Source organism: Diabrotica undecimpunctata, chromosome 7 (genome assembly GCF_040954645.1).
Source record: "Diabrotica undecimpunctata isolate CICGRU chromosome 7, icDiaUnde3, whole genome shotgun sequence".
NCBI lineage: Eukaryota > Metazoa > Arthropoda > Insecta > Coleoptera > Chrysomelidae > Diabrotica > Diabrotica undecimpunctata.
The window spans coordinates 102,118,100-102,141,523 of record NC_092809.1 but is presented as its reverse complement, the minus strand read 5'-3'; the positions used below and the strand labels follow the sequence as shown (position 1 = coordinate 102,141,523).

General features: G+C 31.1%; 2 protein-coding genes across 3 annotated transcripts in view; one reads left to right on the top strand and one right to left on the bottom strand.

Moving 5' to 3' along the window:
* LOC140445657 (uncharacterized) overlaps window positions 1-23,424 on the top strand; it is a 104,799-nt gene that overhangs the window by 26,756 nt on the left and 54,619 nt on the right. The gene's annotated exons all lie outside the window — the stretch shown is intronic.
* LOC140445659 (serine/threonine-protein kinase pelle-like) lies at window positions 6,108-21,169 on the bottom strand. Its single transcript, XM_072537897.1, has 3 exons — window positions 20,309-21,169; window positions 19,150-19,437; window positions 6,108-9,709 (listed from the first exon to the last, which is right to left on the bottom strand). Exons 1-3 carry the CDS (start codon window positions 20,973-20,975, stop codon window positions 9,207-9,209), a joined length of 1,458 nt encoding a protein of 485 aa, XP_072393998.1. The 5' UTR covers window positions 20,976-21,169; the 3' UTR covers window positions 6,108-9,206.

The following is a 23,424-nucleotide window of genomic DNA, read 5'->3' as shown; positions in this document are numbered from 1 at the left end:
GTTTTCAGCTTCTCTTCATTGGATATATTTTTAAAATATTCTCAGAAACAACATGCATCCTTTTTTGCTGAAAAAACGAAATATTATACTCAGTATTGAAAATATTTTCATATAAATGCTTTTTAATAGGTTGACAATTATTTTCTGTACAAATACAATCGATGTAAGTCAACCTGTAAATATGTTCTTTGTGTGCATACTCGGTAGTAATGGGATTCTATTACAGGGAAAGAATCTATGTGCCTTCTTACAAAATTCTTTCTTTCATCATCTATCCTTGGACGTTCAGCCTTTACATTACCACCTCTTCTGTTATTTTCTATAAAACTTGCATTTGTTATCTTCTTTAAAGCTGTATGTATAACTATGTTGTTTATATTCAATGTATTGTTGAAATAGGTCTTACAGATACTAATTTCATTTTTGTGTAAATTGAAATAGTATCCATAATTGCATGTCCTTGTACTTCCAGGCTGCTTTGTAGAATATTTAGGCTTGATTGGTTTAAGATTTTTGACTAAGAAATCCTGTTGTCTGTTAATGTCTGATAAACACCAATAGCTTGTGTGAATCTGTTGCCTCTCTTCGTCAGTTATTTATCCTTGCACTTTACGGGATGCAATCTCTTTCCCAGCAGAATTTTTAGAAGTTTGCCCAGAATTGCGCTTTTTCTTATATTCTTAGTCGACTTCGAAGGCTGGCGAATTCGTTTTTTAGACCTGTTTGAAGCACTGCTACTACTTCTAGCAGGTGCTGGTTCATTATTTACGCCAGGAGCTGCTGCATCCCTTATGCTAGCCGTAGGAACAGGTAACTTTTGGCATTTAGTAGTATCTGGTACCTATCATGTCAGATAATGTATCGGAGGATTCTGGAATGAATATTTCATCAGATCCACAAGAAAAATCTGATTCAAATTTAGACGTAAGCAATGTTGCCAATTTTGAAGTGTAAAATTTAGAAATGTTACGGTTTGGAACTGAAAAAATATATCGCCTAGGAAAAGAAATCAGTTACAAAATGAAACAACTCGAATTGTTACACTTTGGAATTAAAATAAGTATCATTTTATGACAAAAAATATGTGTGACATCTTCACAGAACGATATTATATGAGTTGTTACCCTTTGGAATTCGTAAATATTGGTTATTGAAGCACTTTCCAATACTTTCCTCGAAATCACTAAAATTAATACTTGTTCCTCTTTGGAACTGGTGTAACTGAAATCTTTGTAATTTTAATTTAAAGTTAATTTTCCTTCGAATACTATAACTGTAATGTGTAACTTTTTGTAAATAAATTGTTTATAGTATGGATCATATTGAATGTATGTATGTACTAAGTTTATAAACGTTTAATTTTTGTTTATAAGAACCGAAATACAGGTTGAAAACTCTAAAACTATAATGTTTAGATTTTTATAGCCTAAAACGCTATAAACTATTATATAAATTTCAGGCCGTTTACAGCTATATATTTTTAAATGGTCTTGATATCTTGATGTGGCAGGTTTTACTGTACTCTGCGTTTGAATATGCATATTTACCTAAGTCTGATTATAAGGTATATTTTCTAGAACAGTTATTAAAAAAGAACTCTAATAATACAATAAATAAAAACTTTATTGAAAATGTATCACAGTATATATATTTATAATTGAATTACAAACTTGCTTTTAGCATATGTATATGAACTATAAAAATAGATGAACTATAAAAATAGTTCTTTTGGAAGACAATGTTACAGCTACCCATAATAAAACATAATAATTGGTTTATTTAAAATTAAAATGCTCCTAAAAACAGTTAATAAAAATCAGGATTTTAGTTTTAAGATAAGTTTTATTTTTTAAAAGCTGTAACTGATAACACTATACAAGAAATGTGTTCAGTTTCACAAGTATTAAATTATCAATAATAAAAACTAAATTGTTGTTGAGAACATTGTATTTTGATACATTTCTCTGCTTCTTCCTAGTCGGTCGCTTGTTTTCAAGCATCGTGATTTCGTGAAATCTACATGTACATCAGTTTAACATGTTTAAATCTTCTTAAATTGAACATATTTACGGTATAGTGCCACCAGTTAAAAAATTCAATTGAAATCGATTGCAAACTGTTGCTTGTCCATCTTTCATGTCGTTATTCATGTTCTGTAAAATTTTGTACCTATATTTTTTACAACCTCCCAGTATCACCTAATTTTGAAAAGTTTGTTTTCAAATTTTATATAGGTAAAACATTAGAAATTTTAAACTGAGAATTGACAAACATAAGGTATAAATGAAATTTTTTTATTTAGAAATTTTAGAAATTAATCGACATAAAAACACAATCTCCTTAACGACTAATAGTGCTTTCATAAAAATGCAATGTTAGAATTTCAATATTTATATGTTTTCACTGTACCAATAATAAAATTGTAATAAACGCTTATTTTCGTTTTGATAGCTGTACCTTAATATTTGAAAAAGCTAGTGTTGTGAAATTTATCATGTATAACGAAAAGCAGTGGAAATTTTTCAAAAACATAGTTTGAATTTATTTATTTGCATAATTATATATAGGTAATTAATTTTCATTAATTAAAATTATTATGTATAACCTAAACACAACGTGTAAGATCAGTAAATTTAGTTTCCAATCGACGTCTTCGTCTTGTCTAATGGATTAATACTCCGGTTATTACCGGATTAATAATATAGACATTTAAAATAACAAAAATTCCCAGAAAGCCAAATATTGGTGGAGATCTGGGGTTTACCATTACGAATAAAGTTTTAAAAATCCCCATCGATCGTATGTGTGCTACAAAAGTTATTCGAGGTCAAAGGTCAAAATTTGAAGTTTTCTGAATTTTTCTCGAAAACGGTAAGTTTAAAAAAAAAACCTTAAACCAAAGTTGTAGATCTTAAAATTCTCTACAAAAATGGTCGTCATAATTTTTTTCTTAAGATTTACCATTTCTGAAATATCACGATTCTAAGTGTCACATTATACATGATATGCACACATTTCCACGCCAACTGTGAGGTAGTGTACTGGGCCCGTTTTTTTACCGTGTTTTCTCTTGTAGGCCTACTCCACTAACTGTAATGGCAATTTTAGGATAATTTAAGGGAACAATACCTGTCAAATTTTAGATATTACCTTATTATTGATATTGCTATTGATTATTGGGTTAACTATTGTTTTGATTTCTTTAGTTTAGATATTTTAATCAGATTCTCCACTTCAACAGTCAAGTCTTCTTCGATTTCTTCTTCTTCCTCTTGCTGGATGTTCATAAATTGTTCAAATGTGACTGAGTCATTGGTCTCTTCATTCACAGGAATCTTCCTCTATTGTACTTAACTGGACATTTGAGTAAGAACGACCTCGGCAATTGGTACACTTTGGAGAACACAGCAACCCGACTTGTTTACAGCCGCATTTGACACTACAACCTTTTCCGCAATTGCAAAAAATAGTGTTGAGATTTCTGGAGCAGGTGGGAGTAAAGTTTTAATCGGTTCCAGAGTATTATCTATCAATTTCCAACCCCAGTTTTCTGGATTCAGTTGATTGCCTAGCCATGTTTGAACTTGATAGTACACTCGATACAAGTGTTGAATAGCAGATGTCGATTTTGGAGGAAGACATGATAGAGGTACTTGTTTCTTGTTTCTCGTATTTTTTACAAAATTATCGGTATTTATCAATGCAAGTAGTTTTTTATCTGACCAAACTTGACTTAAAATACCTTGGTAATTGTCAATAAAACAAATAAATGTTAATTTTCCAGGCTTCTCCGTAATAATTATTCTAGTGCCATACTTCAATTTCAATCGTATTTTTATAGTTCTGTCATCTACATCTTGACAAACATTCCTTAGTTCATCCAACGAAAGCTGGTAATCATCATTTGCTTCTATGAATTGAAAAATTTTCTCCATAGAGTTTACAATTTCATCTTGTGGACGGTCAATTTTACCACCAGTATTAGGTTTGGAGAAAGATTTGTAAAAACTGTCATGGTATTTTGCATCAGCAGCGACTAAATCATACTCAAAATTAATACATTCAAGAACAGCCTTTGAAACATCATCAGAACGATCTTAAGCTAATTTCAACAAGGATTCTTTGAATTTTAGTGTAGTCACTTTACAATTTTTTTTCAAAGATGCTGTGCTTTCTTTTTCTCAGTTTATTCATTGGCCTCATTGCATTGCACAAAATACACAGTATTTTTGAGTTCTTAAATACTCAGTAAATTAAACTAAAATAGCTTTCCACACGATCAACCACAACTGTTTTATCTTCACTTAAAAGTTTATTGCAAATAAAGCAAAACTGAGACATTTTTTAGAGCTATAAAATAGCAGAAATAACCTAAATGGTAGACGCTTGTAATAAGTACGTATATTCACTTGAACTGAACCTTTAGCACTAAAAGAAACAGGTATATGAATAAGACCTACGGACAATAGAATAGCCAGATGTTTTTCAAGGCACCGTGGGTAAAGGGGATTCAGTTAGGGACTGACTACCCTTTGAATAAATGTTTTCAGAATAGTATAATATATATAAGAGACACAAATAGGTATTTATACTTGTATTAAGTGCCTGATATGTATATACGTGGCTTATATGTGCATATCATATATATATATATATATATATATATATATATATATATATATATATATATATATATATATAATGTGATTCTTAGAAACGCGATATCCCAGGACTGGCAACCCTTAGGAAAAAAAAAATCATAAATACTATTTTTTGTAGAGAATTTTAAGATCTACAACTTTGGTTTAAGGGTTTTTTTCGATAAAACTTACCGTTTTCGATTAAAATCGAAAAAACTTCAAATTTTGACCTTTGATCTCAAATAACTTTTGTAGCACACATACAATCGATGGGGATTTTTAAAACTTTATTCGTACCCCAGCTCTTCACCAATATTTGGCTTTCTGGGAATTTTTGTTATTTGGCCACTATTTTTATGTATAAATTGACCGGATTATAAGCGAATGCAGATGTATTTACAATGAAAAAAATGGATGTTAAATAGTGATGTAGAACCAAATTTAGGAACCGCTAGAAAATAGTGTTAGTTTATAGAAATTTTTCAAGAAAGCCTCTGTGATAACTGAATAAAAATACAGACATAATTAATAGTATATATTACATACATAAGCAAATACATACTATAATATTTTTGCCCTTGCAGAGTTGAATAATATCTGCAAGCCAATATCTTTTGCTCAAACAGATATGAATACGTCAGTTGCAGCTAGTACTTCAATCTTATAATTATAGAATTGAATTTTTCCCATCAAACGTAAATGATATATTCTTTACCGGACCCTTTACGAACATTTCTAGGGACACACCTCCCTTTGACGTCAATTGTTGCTTTGATGCTTTCTTTTTGTTACTTTTAAATATGCGAGACAGAAGTTGGTAGTACACGAAATGACCTAACCAATAGGTTATATAAAACACTGTTTTTTGTTAAGCGAACATTAGAAATAAAATACAATATATTTATGAGTAAAATAAAAAATTAAATGAATGAAACCCTAACTGGAGGGTTACAATTCATAGTAAGTATAGTTAAACATATATTAAGACGCTTTTGCACATGCCAATCAATTCAAATATCTACCAACATGAGCAGGCTTTGCCCAAATAGGATTTTAAAATATTAGATTGCTAGTTTTTTAGAGACAACAATCTAGTATATTTTTAATCCTCCAGCGGTTACGCTAACTCTTGACAGTCTAGGTAAGACGTTGTTGCTATATTTCTTATTATTAGGATGCGCTACAACTACAGCTACTTCCTCCAATAACAGCTGCAGTTAATTTATTTAAATGATATGCAATTTTATGTAGAGTTTTTATTGGCGCAAACGTTTAGTTATAATTTAAATGCTATAAATTACAAACTTTACATAAAAATAATACAAATAGCATTAAAATATTATTAAACGTTGATGTCGAGACTATGTAGTCAGCTTATTGGTTCAAGAAAGTCACTCTGTGGTCCTGGATATGCTCAGAGAGGCCATTCAGGCTCATTTTTTTTAAGTCGGGAATATCTTGGTGCAGGTTACATAGGGTTATTATTATTTGTAAAGATCAATTATTATTTGTAAAGAGCACTTTGGCTCCCTTTATCAAGTTTCAGAATTTGGCTTAGGTAGATATATTCTTGAATTTGTTCTATCTCATTACCATTTATAGTCATACGTCAGACGTTTGCCATAGTTTTTGTTTTTGTCATATTCATTTTTAGGCCTACGTACGTTTTCATTTACAGGGTGAGTTTTTAGTGCGACATCGGTTGATAATTCCATTATGGTATAGAATATCCAAAAAACTTATTTAGAAAAAATGTAGACAATGATATTCTACATACTAGAAAAATATGTGGAATTCTACAGGGTGATTAATAACCACGTGATATAGCAAACATACAATTTTTTAAATGGGACACCATATATATTTTTTCAAATTTGTATTCTTCTTATAATTCTTGTTCTTATTGTATTGGGTGTGCATTACTATACAGAGTATTTAACAAGTTATGACCATTTTTATTTCGAAATTCCTATGAAATCAACACCATGTATATAAAGAAGTAACGCATAAACAATTATTTATTTTATATAATAAAGTAAACAATATATTGTAGATTTTAAATTAAGTTTAGTTGAAATCATTGACAAAAATTTGTATACAGGGTGAACGACAAAACAAAATTACGATTTTCTCAATTTTTTAAATGAATCACCCTATATTTTATATTTTAGAAATATTGTATATATGATATACATTCTTTCATTTTTATATAGCATTTCCTATACCTAAACTCATTACTTTCTGAGATTTTTTAGTTTTCTTCAAATTTCGGAGACACATTCAATTTTTATAAGTAGAAATAAGTATTGAGCATTGAGTGATAATATAACAAAATTATTTTTATTAAGTAACTAACAAAAAATATAAACCATAACAATATGCAATGACTGTATCAATAAATGTGATATTATGGAAATATCATATTTCCTTAATGAAATAAAAGATTCGTAAAATTCCTACAAGATAATTTGTTTTGTATAATAATATAACAAGATTATTTTTATTCAATAAATAACCCACACAAAACAGAAAGCAAAATAATATACAATTGATGTAACAATTTTTAGATTGTTATATCAACAGTATTCTAAGCCAGGAATTTTTAATAAAACATTCCTAACTGCCGATTGTGACGCGCAGTTATTAATAAGTAAAAGGCCATTTGTGTCAGTTACAAAGGTAAAATAGTTTTGAAAAATGACAGTTTTCATATTATTACCTTTTTAATCGAACTCTGCGGCTTGTCTTTATTGTTAAATATGAATTTTTCTGAAGAAGAGTTAACAGATATGATGTGGGTATTAGGAGAAAGTTCGAGAAATTGCTTATTTGCATCCATAATATATCACGAGCGATATACTGAAAGGAGGAACGCAAACGCAAGAGCTTTTAAAAAATTAATGGATCGTTTTGTTCGCCCTGGGTCAGTTGTATATGAAAAAAATTAGATAACCAAACCTGTTCTAAGAAAAGGAATATAATTTGCTAATAGCTACTACTGAAGATCCTCACATCAGCACTCGTGAAATTTCACGTCAACATGATATTAGTCAAACTTTGGCAGCAAAAATCCTTCGTAAACATACCTTACCGCATACAATTACATTAAGAATTGACAGTGGATTATTATCAACACAGATTAGCTTTTTGCCAATGGTCTCAGCAGCAAGTGCAAAGAGACCGATTTTTTTTTCGATTGTGTGCTTTTTGGAGATGAGTCTACATTTCACAAAAATGGAACGGTGAATCAGCATAATTTTCATTACTATGCAATAGGCAATCCCTATTTTGTTAATACTCATAGTCAAACTAGGTGATCTATAAAAATAATATCAATTTTCCGGAATACTCCTTCAAATCAGAGTTATTGGAAATTTCGAAATGTAATGAAAAACCAACAGTTTATATAGTTGACTAAATTGTATCAAGTTATGGACATCAAGTACTACGGTTACCGCCGTATCACTGCCAGTTTAATCCCATCGAACACATCTGGGGTATATGTAAAACGTATATTTATGATAATCACGTTGGATGCAGTGGATACAGTGACGATGCAGTTAGGGAAATTTGGCAAGAAGCTCTTAAAACTGTAGCTCCAGAAATATAGGCCAAAACTGTAAATAAATGTGAAAAATTAATAGAATAGTGGTGGATTCGGGAAAATAAAATTAGTGAAATTAATCCAGTGATTATAGATTTACATAATGACATCATCATCATCAGTAGCTCGACAACCATTTCTGGGTCCTGGCTTGTTCTAGGATTTTCCGCCATTCTGTTCTGTTCCTTGCTTTGTTTTTCCAGTTGGTTACATAATGACAGCGGTAGTGAATTTAGAGACGATGATGATGATTTATAAATTTAAATAATTAGTAAGTACACTATTATAATGTTATTTACAAAATAATTACAGCAGGTTAACCATTATATTTATACATTCATTATTAGCCAAACAAACAATAATATTTAAAATTCCATTTGAATTATTGCTCCTCATTTTATAGAAATTAACTCTAACTGATAATCCAGGCAAAAATATTCTAAACAAAGTAAATACGTAAAAAAGATTATGGAGAACTCCTGTGCAGTTTGCCGTGCCTTTTACCACAACGAAAGGTTTTCTGCGAATTCCAATAATCGTTTACAGGTGTAAATTGGTTGAATGTACTGTATATTTTATTAATTGTTGCTTCCTAACGAGATCCTTTATTCAGTCCTTAGTTTTTTAAAAACAGTACAATGAAGTTAATGAAGAACAACTTCAGTTAATCCACTTTTAATCATTTTTTTTTCTTTTTCTGTTGTACCCCAGTATTTTAAATTAGATGTTGATAAATAAATAACATGATCACAATTGTTTACATTATAAATATAGTAACTGTACGTATTGAATATTCAAACACAAATTCCAGAATATTAACTAAATTAGCATGTCAATTAACAAGATACTACGAAATAGTATACGTAAATAAAAACTCATATGTGTAGCAACACGGCATACAACTACCAAGGTTATTTTAATAAGCATGTGTAAATGCGCCTTAAAAGTTTAAATTAAAAGTCTTATTCCACTAGAGATACTTTCTCCAACATTCTCAGTACAGCAACCATTTCAGGTCTTTCTTTTGCCCACCTTTTTACACACATCTTACCTATCTCTAGTATCTGTTTAAAGCAATCGTCGTAATCCTTTACGCGTTTATCTTTAAGCTCTAAAATGTCACCTGGATAATTCACCACATGATCCCTCAAGAACTTTTCCTCTCGATGTTCAGAATGAGGCGATAACGAGGTTGCGATTTCGAATAGCAGTACTCCAAAGCTGTAGGTGTCGACTTTGGTGGAAAACTTTTTTGCTCTTAGAAATTCTTCTGGTAGGTAGGGGCGAGTACCATGGATTCGGCTCACCTTTATGTACGTATATTGACTCTGAGGACCCTCGCGAGCTAGGCCAAAATCTCCGATGCGTGGTTGGTTGCAAGGGTCTAATAAAATATTCGCCGACTTTATATCTCCATGAACCAACGGTTTGCCATTTATTCTATTCGTATGCAGAAATTGAAGACCTGTTGAAAAAAAAAACGTTTTAAAAATGGATTCCTTAAAATTAGGTATTTGTGAATTAAAAAGAATGAAAAATTTAATATTATGTATGCATAGTGTCCCAAAAGAACTTTCCAAACTAAAATCTAGTCATATTAATGGCATTATAGGCTCTACCAAGTCACATAGCTCTTAAGAGCTAGTACGAGCTTACCATGAACTCGCTCTGAGGAAGCCAAGAGGCAGAAATATGCAATCAGCGAATGGTTGCTTCGCTGTAACGAAATCAAAGCTTAACTGTCTATTTCATTTTTATTGTTTCAAATGCTTCACTTTTTGCTGATAAACAAAAAAAGCAAAAATTTACCGTTTTTGACCTTAATTTGTTCAAAATCGCCGGTCGCTGCAAGCATTGTTTCTGAGAGAACGGTTCGTTCTACGCAAAAAGTGCTAATAAACATTTTTGTTCAAAATTATCTCAGCTACATTTTTTATTTGAAATATTTTTTCTACGGCGTGCAGATTCTTGGTAAATCGATTTTTCTGCGTTTTTACCCCCCTAATAGGGGCGTTTTAGGGGGAAGCCCGGGGGTTAAAGTGGTAAACTTTTTTGCATCTTTTTTGGGGTCACAAAATTGATATTCTCGGTAAAATTCAGCTTGTTCGTATGATTTTTAGGGGTCAAATCTCTGACGGCTTGACTATTAAGTCCATATATCCTCTTATAGACGTCCATACTACTCAAAACAACTGTCGTTTGCCTGAAGCGGTCAGTGTCACAAACAATGTACTTTTTTTGCTTATTTCCCTAATACGAGTATGCGCGAAAATCATTAGACTTAGCCGCGAAACGACTTATGCTACCCGCCAGTGAATGTAAAGAGTGTGGACGGGTTATGACACTGTTCACGTTTTGTGCGGTAATAGTTCATTGCAAATTTCCTTAATTGCAAAATAAGTTTTAATATAATAATAATAATCTATACGGAAATATCGTAAAAGTTTACGAAAAAAACAATAATCTTGATCTTAGGGGTATTTTTTAGGAATTAGTATCACGTCAAGAGCTGTCAAGTCGGTCAAAACTACTAACTAAATGATTTGTATTGTTTTTACCAATTTAATGACTGAGCTTGGTAACAATATTAAAAACATTTTAATAGATCGGGAATTCAACACAAATAAATTCGAGCTAAGGCCAGCTCGAGTTAATATGTCACTACAGTATATTTTTTATGTTGTCTGTAATTTGTTGTGAAAAAAGATTTAGGTTGCTCGCCAATTTGTTTGTTTTAACATTATTATGACGCGACGCAGAAGTTCTAATCTTTCTCAACAAACCTGTTACGCAATTAGGCTTCGGACAGACTCCTCAGCCACACTAAACACCCAAAATACCTAGGTGTAACACTCGATAGAGCGGTAAGCTTTAAAGAACATCTTACGAAGACGACAGCAAAATTCTTCTTCTTCTTCCACTTTATAAGAAATTCTGCCTGTTCACTCCATCTTTTGCGCGGTGGTCTGATACTTCTTTTGCAGATTGGTGACTTATCTCTTGCTATTTTGACGACACGGGTCTCCTACATTCTGCTTATGTGGTTATTCCATTCTTTTTTTCCATTTTGTGTCCATTCATTTATACACTGTACGTTACATTTTCTTCTAATTTCTTCACTTCTCTTTCGATCTCTCAGCGTATTTCCTGTAATTCGTCTCAGTACTCTCATCTCTGCCGTTTCCAGTAGCCTTTGTGTTGTGGCTGCGTCGGGTCTTGTTTCTGAGGCATATGTCATTATTGGTCTTACACTGGCTTTATAAATTCTTGACTTCATCTCAGTCTATTTGCTTTTTGTACTTGATCTCTCACTTCTTTGTCCAGGTCTCCATAGCTGGGCAGTGTAATTCCCAGGTATTTTATTTCCGTTGCTTGTTCAATACTGATGCCATCAATTTCTATTTTACATCTGGTTGGTTCTTTGCTGAATACTATTGTTTTAGTTTTCTGAGATGAGATTGTCATATTAAATTCTTTTGCTCTTATGTTAAATCTGTGGACCAGTCTTTGCAGACTATCTTAATTTTGGGCTGTCAATATTGCGTCGTCTGCGTAACAGAGTATTTTTATTTCTTTGTTTCCCATTCTGTATCTCTCTTCCTTTGTTAACACTTTTTATGATTTCATCCATAATTAAATTGAAGAGCATGGGGCTCAATGAGTTCCCTTGTCTTATTCCGCTATCTATTTCTATAGTTTCTCTAAGTTGTCCATCTATTCTGACTTCCATTTTACTGTTTTGGTAGATGTTTTAGATAGTTTTTATAATATTTAGTGGAACTTCTCTATTATAACGAAGATAAATTACATCTTTGAGTCTTACTCTGTCGCTAAACGCATTCTTTAGGTCAATCAGACACAGAAATGCTGGTCTATTATACTCTAGTGATTTCTCAGTAATTTGCTTTATAACGAATATTGCATCTTAAAATGGGAATTAATCGATTTCAATTTTTGTTGCGAGCGCTTCGCTTTGACGATCTTGATGATAGAGAGGAACGGAAACAATACGATAAGCTATCTCCTATAAAAGAATTTGTTGATGGATTTGTTGAGCGATGCAAAGCCAATTATGCTCTAAGTGAATTTGTGACAATTGATGAAATGCTTGAGTCATTTCGCGGCAAATGTGAATTTCGGCAATACATATATACCTAATAAACCTGCAAAGTATGTAATCAAACTATTAGCGCTTGTTGATTCCACGTTCATATTACACCTATAATCTAGACTCTAGAGGTGTATGTTGGGACTCAACCACATGGGGCCTATAAAATTGACAATAGTTCAGTAATACAAAGATTAATTAAACCAATTTCTGGAATTAGAAGAAATGTAACTTTTGATAATTGGTTTACGTCGATACTTTTAGCCTTAGATTTGCTAAAAAAACACAAACTAACTGTTACGGGCACAATTCGCAAAAATAAAAAAGAAATTCCTGACATTTTTACTGCAAAGTTAAAGGAGCGTAAAGTTACTTCGAGCATTTTTGGTTTCACCGAAGACATGACTTTTTGTATCCTTCAAGCCCAAGCAAAACAAAATAGTTACATTATTGTCAACAATGCATTACAAAGAGGAGATTGATCCAGAAAGTGGCGATGCATACAAGCCAACAATGATTACATTTTACAATGCAAGAAAGAGAGGTGTTGATACCGTTGATGAGCTAAAAGGAAGTTACTCTGTGTTACGAAAAAGTTGCTGATGACCTCTAACATTATTTTTTACTTCCTTGAATATATCTGGAATAAATAGCCATATCGTTGCTGACAAAAATAACAATACTAATAGTACTCTCCGAAACTTTTTGAAATCATTAGCAATAACTCTCATTACACCGCAACTTGAATGTCGTCGAGAAATAGTTATATTACCAGTAACTATGAGAAGTCGTATAAAAGAAATATTGGATATCCCGGAGGTATCTACGCAACATAGCCAGTATGACGTTCCTGGTAGTTGTCATTTTTGCTCGTCGAAAAAGAACAGAAAAACGAAAACCCTATGCGTCTTGTCAAAAGTATATATGCCGAGAAACTATGTATAGGGTCGATTTGACCGTGCGCGTGTTACAACGTAAGTTTTTTGGCGCGTGTAGTGCCGGGTTAAATATTGATTTCAGCAAAAAAATGAGAGAGATCAAAATTGTATAAAATATAATTCTCTCCATTTTTGTTTATGTATATTCATGTCGTAAAGTTAACAATAAACAAGATAATTTGAAAATTATGTTTCCCTCCCTCTTTCCACTATTTTCCACCTTAACTCGTAAAATATCGACAGCGCGAAAAAATTTGTAAAGAAAGAATGCCTCAAAAGATTAGGCCTTTTTTTCAACCCGAATGGACTAGTGGCAGGTGCTCCAATTCACTTTTCAGGTGGAAAATGCTCGATCAGATCCTACAGTGGCAATCTATCCGATTTCTTAGTTGAAATGAAAGAGTTAATATAATATATTTGTCAACTCAATGTTTGTATATAAAAATTAAGTATTTTTATTTTGTAAACATCAAAATCTCTTTGTTTATATATAGAAAACTTAATTGTGATTTAAATAAAACAATCGTTGTTCGGATCGTATCAAAATTTCAAATTTGCATGAAAAAAATGTTTGTGTCCTCAAACTATAGGTACTATCTTGAAACACCACTGATTTGCCACAATAAGTCGTCTAATTTGAGTAAATTATTTGTACATGATGGGTGTTTATGTAAAACATTTGGTTATCTCTTGAATTACACTTAAGATATATTTAAGGTCATTGAAGGTGATACGTCGCAGCATTGAAAACAGTTAAATGGGCAAAGAAAAAGAAAGGTTTTTATTTTAACTAGTGTACTAATACACATAGTAAAAATTGTACAAGAAAACTGCATAAATTATTTATTTTGAGATACAATTTTTTAAATGTGTAAATAATATATGTTCTTTACACCCATTAAGATTTCTTAAGTGTCTACAAATATATCAGTCTCTTAAATTGTTAGGTCTATTATTTGGTAATCAGTTTTGGACACTAATTTTATTTATCTCTGTGATATAATTTGTTGAAGTGGCTGTACCAAGGACTTCTACAATTTCAAATTCCACAACCTAAAGATCACCAATGGATTTTAAACTCACAAATAAATATATACATGCACATGGATATAAAATATGAAACAATTAAAATCGATAATATAATAGCATAATAATAAAATAATAGGGAGTAATACAAATATTAAAGATATGAGAGACTGAAGGAGACAGACTGTTAATCAGATTATTTTCTGATCGACTGAAAGCAGATATGGAAATAGAATGAAAGTACTATAACCTTGATCGTTGACTCATGTATAACAATTACATAGTCTATTAATGATTTTTAATTGAGGACTGGATTTGTATAGTATGTATATTTATGTACATCTTTATGTCTAACGAAACTATTACATATTCTTAAGGAATACTGGTCACATAAGTGAACCAGTCTCGTTCCATTATAATTCAAGACATTTTCTCCATATGGTCCTATTATTTCATTACTATCCTTTCTTCCAGTTCTTGCATTAAGATCTCCTATCAATACAATTTCTTTCCCACTATTTACGTTTTCTAGTGTTTTTTCGAACTGATCTTTTTTTTGTCTCCTTTATTGTCATTGCTAGGGGCATATACTCCAATTATCACTATAGTAGAAGCTACAGTTAGAATGCAGTGTTGGTCTTACGGCGCGCAGCGATGCCGCTCATGTCGGCACAGTGGTAGGTGTGTGGTGGTTTGGCGACAGATTGAGAAATCAGGACGGTACGCGTTGGTAAGCTTCTTTTATCAACCGTTCTACCGTTTTTTTTCTTCAAAATCGACGATGTTTGAAGCCACATACCTTTTCACTTGACTCCATACCATCTCAATTGGGTTCAGCTTGCAATGGTAAGGCGGAGGTCTCAAAATCTGAACGCCATATTTTTCCGTACTACTTTCCGTATACTCATCGGTATAAACAAGGTTTACATTATCCTTCTTCCTCAATATTTTTATTTGTCTGAGGTACTTGTATCTCCAGGATATATCTATTCTTTCCATCATTATCGAATCACAACCTCTTTTACCATATTCAAAACCCATGTCATTTAGTACCCTACGAAATGTAGTTTTTGAAAAAGCTGGTAGGTCCTCATCACCCTTCACTCTGTTCATTATGCTGTCGACGGTTGGTGGTGTTTCCAAAAAAAAAAATCATGTACAATTTTCTTTATTCAAGATTTCATTCTCTCAGCGTAAGTATTCTCATGTGGATTAGACTGGAAACAGTTTTTCTTTCTTTTTTGTACCGGTTTCAGTTCGCCTTGCTGGGCCTCTTCGCGCATGTCATAAATTTTGCGAACACTCACACCACACATTTTCGAAACTTTTTCCACAGTAATAGTCAACCTGTCACAATTTTTTAAGTTCAGATGATAGTTCAATACATTTAACAACACATGCTTTACTTGCACAGTAAGAGTCATACTTGGAGATTAAAACTGATTCGCTTCTTCTAATGACTTTCTTTCTAATGATCTTTATTTCCCAAAGAATGTGTTTACTATTGAAAATTGATTAATATAGATAAGCTATCGACAATGAATTTTTGATATATTTTACTTTTTTTATAGTATTTTTCTTCATGTTATTGTTTGGTAATGTAACTCTCTTATATATGCATCAATGACAGAATCATGCTTTATTTGAAACAATAATGATAGTCTTTTATACAACTGTAGACAATTGTTGTATGCACATATATTCCAGTACTATGATTCTTAAATCCGGTCCTGATGCGTCGCTAGGGGCAGACCGGCAACGTAGTCTTCCGTTCTCCCGTAAGAAATATGTTGCCTATCTTACCTGCACTGCATTCTAACTGCGGCTTCTAAAATGAATGTTTGTCTTTTTAAAGTCATATTTACACTGATTATTTCATTTATGACTGTTAAATCCTTGACTGACATATTTATTATATTTTTTTCTTATTGCTGCAGACACTCCCTTTTTGCTCTTTGGTCTTTTCACATATTCTTCTATTATTTCGTTTCCTTTGCCCTTTTCATTTATTTCTGTATGTACCGCTATGTCCATTTTCAAATTTTTTCGTTCCGTAAAAGTTTCTTTAACAGAATCTTTCTATTTAAATGGGAATAAGCCACAATTAAAGGTTAAAATACGTTTATTGACGTTTCAATTTCCACTTCGGAAATCGTTCTCAAAATACAAACATTAGTGTTTACAAACTAATGTTTGTATTTTGAGAACGATTTCCGAAGTGGAAATTGAAACGTCAATAAACGTATTTTAACCTTTCATTGTGGCTTATTCCCATTTAAATAGTAATTAATTTAAAATGCCACAAGAAAATAGCTTCAGAAGAATCTTTCTAAATAAGATTAAATGTTGGTGAACGATATTTTTCTTTCTCGACTTCAATTTTTGGAAGCAGAACTTAATTGTGCCGTTATATTTGTTTTAACAGAACTGCAAGTGCAATGACAGAATTAATGTCTCCTCGAAGGTTTATTCTTCTTTATTTTTTTAGAAGTTCTAGAGTTCCTATTTGACGCGATATTGTAAATCAATAGAAAAAAACAGTACAATAAATGTCACTTCATATCCACATAAACAATTTTTTTGCCTATATTTTTTAAAAAATTACAGATCAAATTTATTTTTTCTGTCTTCCGTTTACTCACTTTAATTAGTGATGAAATGGTTACCTGCGGAAAGTTCACCCAAGTTCACCATTAAAAATCGTTTAAAAAGATCATATTTAAGACAAGATTTGCAAACACACCAAAAAATCCCCTGGACAAAAAATTATTTTAACATTGAGTGGTGTGAGTTTAATTATGTTAATTATTTTATTTTAATATGTTAGTGTCCATCGTTTTTAAACAATTTTAAAAATAGATAACTGGTGGAAGATTTATTTATGGTGGTTAAACTTACTATAACATCTATAGATTAATATGTTCATTATACAGATCCATTTATTAGTTTCATAGGCCTAATGATGGAGTAAAAATCTTTAAACTCTGAAATTGGTCACAGAAACATAGCATCAATTATTAATTAATAAAAAGATTGTGAGCAGAGACTTTTCTTTCCACATCATTCACTTGAATTAACTTTAATTTCGACAAAGGCCTGTCCAATTTATAATGTTTATTTCTAATTGAATCGAGTGATTCCCACGACGGAAAATGAAAACTGTGTGTTCCTGTTTATTATACCTTAGTATGATGGGCGAACAAGGAAAATTTGAGTGATTTGACTGATTTACTACAATATTTTGAAGAAGCTTAATTATGTACAATCCGACAAGCGAGAGCTGGCGGGTGACTGCCCGAAAATAGGAAAGGAATTATTCTAAGAGAGATAGGAGAGGTACTTAGTCGTAGTCACAGAAAATTACATTAGTAGATATACATTGCATACTTACCATATAATTATGTTAGGCAATTGATCCAAAAGTTTTGACCAATTTTTGAATTAAATTTATAATTAAATTAAAATTAAATTTATAATTAAAATAAATGATAACTATAACTAGATTATAGTAATAGTGAACTGTAAATTACTATTTAACTGATCCATTGTTTACTTATTATTTACTCGTAATCTAATGCACTGTAATTATTTATTTATTGGAATTTTATTGATTGTAACTTAACTTAAATTAAATTATTTAAATCTGAATTTATTTTGAAAATGAGTATTATAATTACCTGTTAAGTGAGCTACATGTTCTTGTATCTTTTTTAAATAAATTAAAACTTTATCTGTATTACCTTCTCCGGTTGTAAACTTAAAAACATTGAAAATTATTTGTCATGCTTGAGATCCCAAAGGTTTGCCCTTTAATACACTTGCCATTTTAATAAATATAAATAATAGTTTATAATATGGGGCCACTTCAAATAAAAATGTAAATGCTTGACAACACTGTCAGAAATCTAGTAATAATCGCTTCGATGTGAACTCCCAGTCGACAGCAATAGAAATGAGCAATCCCTTCCACTTTTCAATTTGTTCTACACGCAACCCACCAGCTCTCGCTTGTCTGATTGTAATATGATTAATAAAATTGTTAGAAATTTAGGAATTAAAATAGTTTCATTGTATTCTTTTTTCACAGCATTTTATTGAAGAGTACACAACCCTACAGCTTTTTGGCAGTACCACTCTTGCAATGAAATTATCATAAGGAAGGATACATGCAACTACTTGGACCCCTTAAAAATAAGGGAAATGCATCAATTGAAAAAGATATCAAACAAAGTCTACAGGAACAGCAAATAGATAACTGAATAAAATGTTGCAAAATAGACACTTAAGCATGAAAACAAAAACACAGATTTGGTGGGATAGCTAACCAAGTAAGAAAACAAAAGACGGGTCTATGAAACATTGGTTTGAAGTATTATGACATAATGCGCAGAAAATTTGATAATAAACAAAATAACAGCAATAAGTTATAAAAGAGACGTAATGGTCTCAGGAGATGCCACCAAGTAACTAGAATTGATAAAAAAGAAATGAGGTAATAGGATGAAGAACACCACAAGAAAAAGAAAAATTAACATTATATAGAAGAGAAAAGATTAAAATCGTGTAAAAAAACGCTGATGACAGGAGACAGATAAAGGATTAACCTAACAGAGCCCCATAGGTAGATGTAGAATATCCTGGATAAATACATAGGCCAAGCCATGTTAAAATAAGTTATGTCAGAACTGAATGAAATGACAAAGGTAGATGGAAGATGTGAAAAGTATTTATCACTAGCAATACTAATAGCAGAACTAAATATAACATATTGATTAATGATAATTAATTTAAAATGTTCTAGTCTATTAATTGAATATTGTATTTAGTATTTACCTCTTGCGACTCCAACAGCAATATTCAGTCTTGATGGCCACTTTAACACTTTCTCAGGATCTCTAGTTCGAAGTCTGTTATCGAGAGATCCTCCTGCCATGTACTGGTAAATCAAACAAGGATGTGGACCTCCAATACTGTATCCATACAATGGCAGAATATTATCATGCCTGTAAGCATTTAGACAATGCAGCTCAGTTATTGACTGTTTTATTTGTTCTGTTCCATATTCCTTTTGATCTTTCTGGTCGAGGCGTTTAATTGCAACTTGTGTACACTTCCAAGTACCTAAAATATTCAAAAATATAGCCAACATGTTTAAACAAACTAGTATTATCTACAAAATCGACAAGATATAAATTCTTGTTAATAAATATACTGTTGCTCTAGTTGTAAAAACCCAAATATTGTGCAAACCATCTTAATAGCTTAGAGGGAGAGTGCTAACCTACTTTGTAAAAGGTCATGTGTTCAAATGCATAATTCTATATTAAATAAAGAATAAAAATTCCCATCTTTGTATTAATAAAGATGATGGAGCCAACTTAACATAGTAACATGGTACTTACTCTACACAAAATAATTATTCTGCTAATAACCATGCATGGTTGATGCAGATATTTACAACTAAAAAAAAATTGTGCAAAAAGTACTGTAAAATGTTTATGGTTCCTTTTTCTACACATACATCCATGGTTTACTAAACTCTAGTTTCACAATAAACATATAAAAATTAAATTTACCACTATATATATATATATATATATATATATATATATATATATATATATATATATATATATATATATATATATATATATATATATATATATGCGACTGATTGGTATCAAAAGTCTAAATATCAATTCCTAAAATTTATATTGATTCCAACATAGTGAGAGGAGTAATTCATGTGGCAGAAAGGAACAGACAGAGAATTATAAAAACCTACTTATGCTATTATATTAAAATCAAGAATCATACTAAAAAATAGTTTCAAAAATAGGAAAGCAATAGAGAAAGAAATTATTTGAAGAAAAAATCCACAACTGAATACAAAAACACCATAGCAATATAGAACACCATATGGTATAAACACCATAATAGAAATTGGAAAAATTAACAAACAAATATTAGCAAATATCTAAATTGCACTTACCTTTATATACTTTCCCAAAGCCACCCTTTCCAAGAACTGTGGTTTCACACCAATTGTTAGTAGATGCCTGCAATTCTTCATAGGGAAGTGATGGCAGTCCCCCAAGTGACTCTGCTACAACTGATATATCTGAGGTTGTATACATTTTGGATCTTATCAAATTAACGGGAGATTTAGGTAGAAGCAAATTACTACTTTCATTATTTTCATCACTTACTATTTTTGGTAGCCGAGGAACTAGTTTAGTATTCAGTATCTTCTCAGAATCGCCATTGTAGTTATTGGGATGTATTCTATAATCAATGTTTTTAATTTTCTTTTTCTCCAGAAGCATTTGACGAACCACAGGATTTAATTCATCCACACTGTCTTTAATGAGTACATGATACTTTTTATCAACTAATTCTTTTAATACCATCATTGCTTGATACTGCTTCATGCGACCGAGTAAGACAAACAACTCTAATACTGTGTGGTTTTGATGGCCCCATACAGTTAGCAACTCTGAAGTAATAGATGCACCCTCTTTTACTGACCTTTTTATTTCTTCCAAATCTGTAACATCATACTTCATGTGAACACCTCCTAGCACTAGCCATTTATTATCTTTGTCAAGAATTTTGCATAATTTTCTTTTGGGTTCATCTAATAATTCATGTATATACATTTTTTAAGATGAAAGTTATTGTAATACATGTAAAAATAATGTAACTACTAACTAAAATAACCCACTGATAGCTTTCGCTGGAATAATTTCCCTGTGGTGGTAATGGTAAAATGGTAATCCTCAGTTTTGGTGATGTCGTAAGCAGGAGAAACCACTCAAATTAAAGTAGGCTAAAAAACAAGCAAGTGGGTTTTTCCGAAATTTCTTAAAATAAACAAATTAAAAACGTGTGGGATTCGAATAATTCCGAATGATACAGAAGACAGTTGCAGTGTTGCGAATTTTACAATTTTAATAAATAAGTATTTACATGTAAATGTAAACATTGCCACATAATTGTGTCTTATTCCGCCGCAAGTTATAATTACTATCGCGTTACACTGTAAAAATTACAAACTTACTACTGTAGTTTACTGTAAAGTTTATAAAGTAGCCAAGATTTGACTAAGCTAAGTTTGAATTTACTGTTAGTTTAAGGAAATAACATAACTCTAGCAACACTGCAGTCACATCACATTTGTTGCCAACACTTTTTACCAAAGAAAATTAAAATTATACAAATAAACAAGAAGTGTCAGGATGGATATCTTTGTTTTATTTTGTGTACATTTATATATAAAAATGCGTAAGTTTATATATGATCTATATTTATATCTATATTTTTGGACAAAGAGAATATATATTTTTTGACATCAAATAAGTTTTTATTTTTTTTTCATAACTATATTTATTTTCCATTGAAAGCATATACTTTTTGAATTTTGCCGTCTAAAATTCAGAGCATATTTTTTTAATTTGCCTCCTAAAATTCAGAACCTACGTTTTAAATTTACAGCTAAATAAAATTAGTTTCGGCCCGTCCGCATTTAGCGCTAAAAACTCTCCCAAATCTTTCTGTCGGACTTACCTTACCAGAGGACCTTAGAGAACTACTCGTCAAAGGAGTGACCGCAACGATAACAACAGTGAAGCCGAGTGAGCACCAAATACGTGTACCAGTGGCGTATCACCTAGGCCAATAAGAACAATATAAAACTACATAATTAAATTCCAAATAATAGTAATCATAATGTTAGTTTAATTTTCTATTTTTATTAATTTTACATAACATTATGCAAGACGTACAAAAAAGATTTAAAAAAATGACAGTCTTTTAATTTGTCGAACTTTTATACATAGGTCGAAATAAACTAGGATTACGGGATGTGATAAAAGCAAACAACTTTTTGAATGATTGATTTATTGTCCACTAAACAGTATTCATTTGTTATATTTATTTCAAATAACATTATCAAATTCATTTTGTTTTTTTGTTATAAAATGTAATCTTATGTTTAAATATTTATCCACTATTGCTTCAATTAAAAAATATATATGATTTGAAGCACACCCTAAAATATGTTCTTGTAGATTGCAAAAATATTGTTCAAATTGAACGCAGTTGAACATGATTTTATTTTTTAGAATAGAGATAAAATTGGGTTTTCCCAAATTTTGCTCGTTTATTCTTAAAAAATTTTCCGATGTTTTGCAAATTGCAATCACATCTTTGGACGAATATGTTAATCCTCTTTGATTTTTTTTTGTAATTAATGAGTTTAAATAATTTAATTTGCTTCCAGACAATGCATCTACACAATCTACACATTTTATTGTACTTTGCAATTTTCGGGCTACAAAACCTGCTATGTAAGTAATTATTTGAATGGAACATCCGCTAATTACAGTTGAATTCATTATGTAGTCATGTTCGCTCCAAATAGTTTCTAAAAATTGTTCATAAAATGTTTCTAATAATCGAGCTCCAGGTGAACAAATATTCAACTTAGGTTTTTTAAATCGACTTGAACCACTTAAAATAGGAATATTGTCCAATGGAACACAATTTCCTAAACCACCAGATCGAATTTCACTACACACTAACAACCTCATAAGCAGCAGTGAATTGTCTGGCAGTCGGATTATTATTCCATCCCCCTTTTGATCTTATACTAGAAAAAAAAAGTTCAACATGATCTTGACTAACTTTGTACAAAGAAAGGTAATGTAATATTTTTTTTCTGAACAACAATGTCCTCGTACAACCCAAGAGCACTTTTTAAAGAGACGATAACTCCCAAAAATCCAGTTTTTTTCCCGAATCGGTTACTAACTGTCCATTATCAAATTTAAGATTTGAGAAGTACGTAATAGCCTCTTGTACAAACTTTTTTGTTTGTTCTTTATTGCTATCACATAATGATTTCTTAAAATGTTTTGTTCTTACTGAACGACTGTTTAAAATATCAAAAACATTATTTATAATCTGTATAAATTTTATAGTAGCTTCACAACCGAAAAATTCTTTTATCTTTAATTCATTTAAACAAGAAAGACAGTCGGCAACAGACGCACTTAAAAGTTGAACCACTAGACGCACTTTTATTTTTTGATTAAAAAACTTAACGTG